Here is an 8,380-nt window from a genome sequence, read left to right on the forward strand (position 1 = left end):
GGCTGGAGCCACTTCTCTGCATCCATGTCAGATAGAGGCGAGAGAGAGGGAGCTAGCCCTCCAAAGGGGTGCCGTTTACATTTACTTTTCTCAGAGGAGAGACTCTCAGGGTGTGGTGAATTCAGGTCTTCTGTAGGTCAGACTATAACAGACCATCCCTGAAAGGCCCCAAGGTCCCTGCCATCTCCCCCACCTCCCCCTGGCCCCCACCAGCTCCTCCTCCTCCTGGAGCTGCGAGTGCTGGTTCAGAATTCTCTTTCGATGGAGAGTGACTTGGGAAGGAGAGAGAAAAACCACACTACTGTGGGGATGTCCATTTTCTTTGCCTCACAGAACCTGATGAGGACAACCCCCCCCCCCCCCCTCCCCGCCGCTGAATCCCCTAAGCACTGAAATCTCCCCTCCTTGGGAAGGCACCCGGAGGGCAGCCATTTAAATCCTGGACAGAGTCATGCTGACACCTAGGGGTAGACGTTTAAAAAAAAAAAAAAAAAGAGCCAGTCCAGAAAAAACCGGGCCCAACCAGACACAGGAGCAGGTGGCAACTTGTACCTCCTGCAGCTTCCAAGAAGGAGCTGCTGTCCTTCCCTGCTCCTCTCAACCTGTCCCCAAATCAGCCTCCCTGCATGCCTAGAGAAAATCCCCAAAAATCTGTCCAGCGATCCCCCACAAAGTAGGGCAAAGTATGGCCTTCATAAAAACTGGCCAGTTCTGGACCCTGTCTAGTCTCCCATCTGCCTGAAAAAAGCAGCTATTTGGAGAGGAATGAGGTAGAGAATGTGGAAAGCTGCAATGAGATACACCAGCAGGGCCTCCGTCCGGCAGGGACACAGACCAGGAAGTTCCAAACCTTCCAGAGGCAGCTAGAAACGCTTTCTTACCAAACTCGCTGGCGCAGAGATGTTCAATGATGGCCTCGGATTTCAATTCGTTGTCACAGGGAGGACACACCGTTGTGCCTGGGAAAGGAAGTAGGGAGAAACGGAACTGTAAGTTACAGAGCAGGAAGGAAGCAGCCCCTGGGGAAAAGATCGGCCCTGGGTCCAGGTTGAAAGTGGCTAAAGGTCTTCTAGAACATCTGAAGGGGACCTGAGAATTGAAAACAAGAAGCCTTGAGCCCAGGGTCTACAACCGGAGCAGGCGCAGGTTTCTCGAAACACTTTGGCCCAGAGCTGCTAAATGTGACACAGTTATTTAAGCCAGCATGACCTGAGGCTGGGTGGGGGCAGGTCACGTGAATGATGACTTGTGGGGCGCTGTGAGTGCTGGGAAAAGCTTGCTTACAAACCCACAGAGATCTCTTCCTGGTGTTTGTTTCCCATCCTCTCCCTTCTCCTTTCAATACCATCCTCCAATTCCTGCCCTCTTCCCATTTCCACACTCCCAGCTAGCCTGCTGATCCCTCTGACAAGGTCTCCAGGAGCCAAGAGAGAAGGAAACTCAGCCAGACTCACAAACTCCAGCCCTCAGCCCCTGAACACCTCCTCTCCAAAAGGGCCACCGCAGCAGGAGGCCAGGGCAGGCAGGCGGGGTGGGGCACTAACAGGCGCTGCCAAATGGGAGGACAGGGCTGGATAGGAAGGGGCCCTTCAGAGGCTCTTTCCTGGGCAACTGTGAAGTGCTTTGAAGAGGAGGTGTGTGGGGGCAGACGTGCATTAACACTGGGAGGCAGCTCCACTGCCTGGGAAGAGATGTCTGAGGCCACGGCAGAAGCCTCCTCCAAGCCAATATACTGCTGAAGTCAGAAGATCCAGTGGAGGTAAAGGACCCCCGCTTCCCAGGACAGAGGGACAGTGGGACGGCCCTTTCCTCCAAGGGCTGAAGTGGCTTATAATCATTGTCATCACCTTCACCTATCAAGCAGCCTGGAGCTTATCGACTGTCTAGGAAAACATCATGAGCACATTCTAGGGGCACCCCACCCCCGGGCACAGCACAGGAGGCCAAGCCAGGCTGGAGCTGAGGAGCACAGGAAAGTCACCCCCGACCCTGCACTCGGGGAGAGCAGGTGGGGCTTGGTGTGCTTGGAGCCCACTGCTCTTCGCCCTCCTCCACTATGGCTTCTGTGGCAGCATCTCCCTCCCCATCAACCCCTCTATGGCTCAGACATTGAAATAGGAAAAGGCTCCCTAAGTGGAAGAGAAGAGGGGACCTGCAGAGCACCCCCAGTTCAAGGCTGCCCTCAGGACACAGGTGGCCCATAGACCACTCCCCACTTCCAAGCAGGGTCCCTGCAGGGCCCAGCAGAGACCCCATCCTTAGTTTTTATTGACACATTCCTCTCCCACCTTTACTCTGCACCCAGGAGCAAACACCTTCCAGATTCTCAGTGCAGTTAAGAACCACGCTCCCAGCAGGCAATGGCATGACTGTCCTTAGCCTAGACGCTGGAAATTTGCTTTGCACCCAGAACTTGAGACTGGGTTCTAGAGGTGGCAATTCTCACAAAGGAGACAGCTTACCACAAATTTTGCATTATGGTTTTTGCTTCCACGTGGGGAAAAGGAAGTGTGACAATATGGAAAGGACCAGGTTACTTGCACAAGGAGAGTGAACTGTGCTTTTGGGTTTTCCTTGTTTAGGTTATTTTGAAAAAGGAAAAGTGGGAGTTACACAAACACACATTGCAATGTTCTGTGAATATAATCTTGACCAAATAGTGAAGTCAGGGTGATCCAAATATAAAGGGCACATCTCTGCCTGCTCCACACACTCACTTTATCTCCTCTGGACACCTGAAGTTCGCCTGAACCAACTGGCCAAGGAGGGCTCTGCACTTCTCAGGGACATTTTCCTCAGTCCCGTCAATTACGTTTGGACTTCGGTGCCTCTCAGAATGGCAGGAGCTCGTTGGGGTGGGCTCTGTGTGTTTTTACCACGGCTTTCCCCTATCTCGGCTTTTCTAATGGCTGACTCTGGAGCAGCCTGATCCAGAGAGAGAAAGAGAAATGTGTGATGTGGTATTAACCTGTGCCTCACTGGTGCGTCTTGGGGCTCTACAGGCTGCCTCTGCAGGAAAAATCCACCCAGTCATCCTTCTGAGAGGTGGAACTAAATCGCGGTTTTCAGGTGTATTTAAAATGATGTTTAAAGCAAATGAACAAAAAAAGCAAAGGTTTTGTGTTTATTAATATTTAAGGGTGTGTGGATTCAGCCCAACAGCTGAATCAGGATTAAGTGATATTTGTAATATACCAATCCACACACTCACAAGTGCTTTCTCAGTCTCTCTCTCTCTCTCTTCTCTCTTTCCCTCTCTCACACACAACTCCCACAATCTTCCCTGGCCAGTTCCTGGGGGGACAAAAAGGGAGCCCTAAGGAAGGCTTTCTGGGGAACAGAGGGCTCTGTGGGCTGATTAAATGCACAACATGCCCAAGCAACAACAAAATCAAACCCAATGTGCTGGCTCATACAACTTCAACCAGTAAAACCAGGCAGAGAGGGAAGCAACAATGCATCAGCCTGGGAGTTCACAGTTCTAATGGAAGTGCCAAATTTAGAAATGACTTCCCTAGAAAAACAGCAATTGCCTCTTCCTTAACAGGAGCTGCTATAGCTTGGGTATCAGCCTTTGCAGGGGAAAAATGTCAAGTCATTTCTCATTATCAGGTTTCTCCTTAATAACCCATGACCACGGAGAGCTGGCCAATACCCCAAAACTGAATATGCCCAAGTGTGTGAACAGAAACCAGTATGCAAAGATACGACACTGCTTTGAAAATGCATTTTAATTTTAAAGAATAAAAGCATAAAGAATAAACAAATAAAAGAGTAGTGCATTCATACTTACTCTCATTGGAAAGTACCAGTTACTACCCCACAGCCACAAGCCACAAGGTTATGAGATCAGTAGTCTGGTTTGTCTTGACCTGCCCTCTACACACCTACACACACACACACACTCCCCACCCTCCCCTCCACAGGGACCTCACAGGAAATCACGCAGGGCTCCCTTACACCAGGGATTGCTGTCCTGGGGAGGGTGGTGTGCCATCTCAGGGCAGAGCCTCCCACCAAAACCCTGAGGGGAAAACCAGTCCCAAGCCCCACTCCCGACTGGCCCTCTCCCCACTTTTCTCTTTGTTCCTCAAAGACCTGTCTTGGGAGGGTGACTACCTGAGCGTTGCTGGGAGGAGTGGAGGAGAGTGAGGACGGTTCCAAGCCAGGCTTGAGAAGGGCGCCGACCAGTGGAACTGCAGCCAAGGGGCAAAAGGTGTCCGGAAGACAGCGATTATGGGGTTTCCCCATTCCATCACAGCCTTTTGGGGGCTGGGATGCGGGATTCTTTCCTCTCTTCTGCAGGCAACCCGTCCAATGCCCCCATGTTCCCTGTGGACTGCAGCACCTTTTCCGCAGTCGATCCCCCTAAGGTGTCCACTCATGTCTGCAGACGGTCCCAGAAAGAGACCATCGGTGGCCATTGGGAATGGACTCCAGGGCAGGGCTGGGCACAGCCTCTCAGGGCAGGGCCGGGCTAATCCCTGCTGGCTGAGGAAGGGGAGAAGGAAATTCCCGCAGGCTGCAGGGGATGGGTGCACGCCAACAGAACACAAGGCGCTTTGTTTGCTCCAGGTAACTGCTCAGTTCTCGCTCGCAAAGTGCAGATGCATCCGCTACCCTCACTCCACTCCCACCACCAGAGTTGACCCTGAGAGCAGCGGTGCCCAGACCTGGCCACTGCGGGCAATCAGTGCCGTTCCCATCCAGCCATCCAACGTCAGTCACTGTGGACCCATCTCCACCCTCCCTAGAATAAGCGAAAGCATCCAAAATTTGGGGTAGCCCTTTCCCCAACCTGCCGGAATCCTCACTCTGAGAAGCCAGGTGACTGCACGTCCCTCTTTTAGCATCAATAACAGAGGTTAAAGACACTTTAAGGTGAGCTAAGTGTAGGCAGTCGTTCTCCCCCACCCTAAAGGCCCTCCTCAAAAAGCCCTCAGGAAGCCTGCGTCTGTGCTAAGCGCAGCTGGGGTACAGCTCCCCCGTCCCTGACCCTCTCCACACATCAGAGCCTAAACTTCGCTTCTAAAGAATTCTGGGTTGAATTTACTTCTATAGAAGTCAGGCCTGTGATGTGTATATTTTATAGTTATATTTATTTCATTTTATTTGACTTCCCAGGATTTTTTTTTCTTCCCCCTCAAGAATTGCTCTTTAAACATAAGGGGGTTCTGAGAGGAACCTCGGACCGGTCCCTCAGGCTGTTAGGAAAGTCTCCAATTTGCAGAGCCGCTCTCCCCGGGAGGAGATGAACAATGAGCTAATTACATTTTTATCTTTCTAATGAGCTGAGGATTTGTGTAAATGAGAAAAGCAGGGGGTATGCTAGAGGGAGGGAGAAAAGACTTTCCACCCCCAGACCTCCGAGGGCAGAGCTGGTACCTGGAAGGGGTGGAGAAACAGAAGTCCCCACGGTTCCTAAACTTTCTCAGCCAGTTCTGCAGCAATCCCAAGGCTACTTGACTGAATGACCAGTGAAGGAAAGGGCTTGGTTTTATTTTTTAAATCTTTGTCGAACCTATGAAAATAAACAAAAGCTGCTCCTTGGAGCATTCTCTCGGCCTTTCTGAACTTTCTACGCTTTCGGTTTTTGTTTTTTCCTCCCGTCTCAGAGGTTAAAAACTTCGATAGGGACTCGGAGTTCTCCTAGAGGAGAGGGAAGCTCCCCCGTTATTTAAAGCGCAAGGCTTTGTTTCAGGTATGGGAAAGGCGAAGCTGGATCCCAGGAACAGCGGCTCCGGGGACCACAGCGAGTCCCTACGAGGCCGAGGCGCAGAGCCGCCGCTCCCGGGCCAGCCCCGCCGTGCACCTGGGTCGCGAGGGGCGCTGAGCGATACCTGGGACAGACCAGACGCGCTTAGGCATCACGTGCACAGCATGCGAGCAACATCGGGCCGTCAGTCCCCAACACCGGGACCCAGCGGCGGGCAGGCGTAGGGTGACGCGAGTTTTCCTGCAGCCCCGACCGGGGGGTGGAGGGGGCGGCTCGCGCACGTGGGAGGGGGCAGCCTTACCTTGGGGCTTGGAGGCTTCGGTGGCATTGGGCGGTGTCATAGCGATGCAGACGTCCCCCTCGGGGAACTTGTCACACTTGAGCATCTCGGGCCAGTAGAAGCCGAAGAACTGCATGACCGGCTCGCACGAGTCGCGCACGGCCTCGCAGAGCCAGCGGCACGGGTAGATGGGCCGGTCCAGGCAGACTGGCGCGAAGAGCGAGCAGAGGAAGACCTGGGTGCCGGCGTGGCAGTTCTTGTTGAGCAGGGGCACCCAGCTGCTGGCCTGCTGCTTCACCTCCGCCATGGTCTCGTGCTCCAGCAGGTTGGGCAGCACCATCTTCTTGTAGCCCACGTTGTGGCACAGCCGCAGGTCCGCGGGGATGTCTACGCACTGCGGCGGCTTGGTGTAGAAGCGCCCGCTCTGATACGGGCCGATGTCCGACTGGAAGCTCACGTAGTCGTACTCGCTGGCCGAGCCCACGGCCAGGAGCGCCGCGCCCAGCGCCAGCAGCACGCCCGGGGCTGCCCCGCGGCGGCCCCCCACGCTGCGCCCGCTGCCCATGCCGGCTCTGCGCCCTGTTCTCCGCGACGTCGGGGCTGCCTCCGCCGCCTCCCCGCGCGCGTCCCGCCGCAAACTTCCAGGGACCTCCGGGGACAAAAGGCGCCGTCCCCAGCGCTGCCCCGCTCCGCGGCCGCAAGCTGCTGCCCGGTCCCCCCGGCCAGTGGCGGCCCTCGGCCTGCGGTCGGAGGCGGCGCGGGCGGGGAGGCGGCGCTGCGGGCTGGGTGCGCCCCGGCTCCGGGAGGCGCGGCGAGCAGGAGGGCGCGGGGCTGCGAGCGCGCGGCACCGACTCCAGAGGCTGCAGGGCTGGAGTGCGCGGGGCTCCTACGGCCGAGCCCTCGAAGCCGCCCCGCGCAGCCAATCAGCTCCCGGCGGGGCGAGCCGCACTCGTTACCACGTCCGTCACCGGCGCGGGAGCCAATCGCCTCCCTCGCGAGCGGGTTCGGTTTACTAGAACCAGACGCGGCTCAACACCCCTTAAAAAACAAAACCAAAAATACATAAATAGAAGGGGGAGGAGGAAAGAGACAAGGGGAAAAAAAGAGGGGGAATGGGTCGCTGCGTGGGGTGGAAAGAGACCAGGGCGGACGCTGTAATTAACTCGCATTGGCTTGCAGAGAAGCGGGGAGCCTGGATCACACTTGCAAACCCATGAAATTATGAAGACTTTTTTTTTTCTTTGAGACAGAGTTTCGCTCTTGTTGCCTAAGCTGGAGTGCAATGGCGCTATCTCCGCTCACTGCAACCTCCGCCTCCCGGGTTCAAGCGATTCTCCTGCCTCAGCCTCCCGAGTAGCTGGGATTACAGCCGCGTGCCACCACGCCCCCGCTAATTTTTTGTATTTTTAGTAGAGACGGGGTTTCACCATGTTAACCAGGCTGGTCTCGAACTCCTGACCTCAGGTGATGCTCCTGCCTTGGCCTCCCAAACTTTTTTTTTTCTTTTTCTTTATACTGCTTCCTAATTTCAACCAACAGCCCTTTAGACTAAAGGCTCCTCTCCTCGGTTCTCTAGCTGCGGTGCAGACAGGTCGTTTCCCAACTAACTGGGGGTCAGGAAGGCTGAAGCGAGGGAGGTCTGCTTGTTAATCCCCAGTGGGCCTGGCTGGGCTCCCTGGAAGGCGAGGCGAAGGCGCAGTTGGAGCTGCTTGCTGTGAGCAGCACCTCTCCCGGTGGGGCCGCCCATGGTGGCCCTCAACACTGGGGCAGTGGGTGGACTTTGCCCGGTGTGGCGGCGGGAAGAGCTGCTAGCAATGGTTTTAGCTCTGGGAGGACACTTTTAAAAAAAGAATATATATATATATATGTGTGTGTGTGTGTGTATGTATGTGTGTATCTTTATATTATATATATGTGTATATACATATATATATATATATATACATATATATATATAAATGGAAGACCCTACTCAAGTCCTAGCCCAGGCGACAGCACATCTGCGTGTTTCTGGTGTGGAAAGCCAAAACATTAAAAACACATGTGCACTTATCAGCGTGGCTGGTGTAAATACCAAGTCCATCACTCAGGCGCACATGCCAAGGTCAGATCCAGTCCAGGAACTTCAAGTTAAAACCAAGGGTCCCCACTAGGGCAGATGCCAAGAGGACGGTATCAGCAGAACAGCTCGGCCCCCAGGAACAGACGTCTCTCTGCCACCTTCTACCTCGAATTCCTGAGAATTCTTCGTAGGTTTCAAACATTCCCCTGAGAGGGAGGGTTAAGCTCTGGAGAGCTGGGAGTGAGACCCGGACTATCCCGGGACAGAAGACCACAGCAAATAGTTCATGAAGTTCCTGGAGTCTCCACACCTTCTGTCCCTA

The 8,380-nt window shown here is 54.5% G+C and overlaps 1 protein-coding gene across 1 annotated transcript in view; it reads right to left on the reverse strand.

Annotated features, from left to right (window-relative positions):
* Nucleotides 1-6,875, reverse strand: part of SFRP1 (secreted frizzled related protein 1) — a 47,799-nt gene extending 40,924 nt beyond the window's left edge. Inside the window, exons 1-2 of the mRNA XM_032143742.2 lie at nt 6,018-6,875; nt 882-959 (exon numbers count right to left, since the gene is read on the reverse strand). Of these exons, the coding sequence (XP_031999633.1) occupies nt 882-959; nt 6,018-6,561 (622 nt within the window). The 5' untranslated portion in view covers nt 6,562-6,875. The remainder of the gene's footprint in view (nt 1-881; nt 960-6,017) is intronic.
* Between the last annotated feature and the right edge of the window lie 1,505 nt (nt 6,876-8,380).

Source organism: Hylobates moloch, unplaced genomic scaffold (genome assembly GCF_009828535.3).
Source record: "Hylobates moloch isolate HMO894 unplaced genomic scaffold, HMol_V3 SCAFFOLD_22, whole genome shotgun sequence".
Taxonomy (NCBI): Eukaryota; Metazoa; Chordata; class Mammalia; order Primates; family Hylobatidae; genus Hylobates; species Hylobates moloch.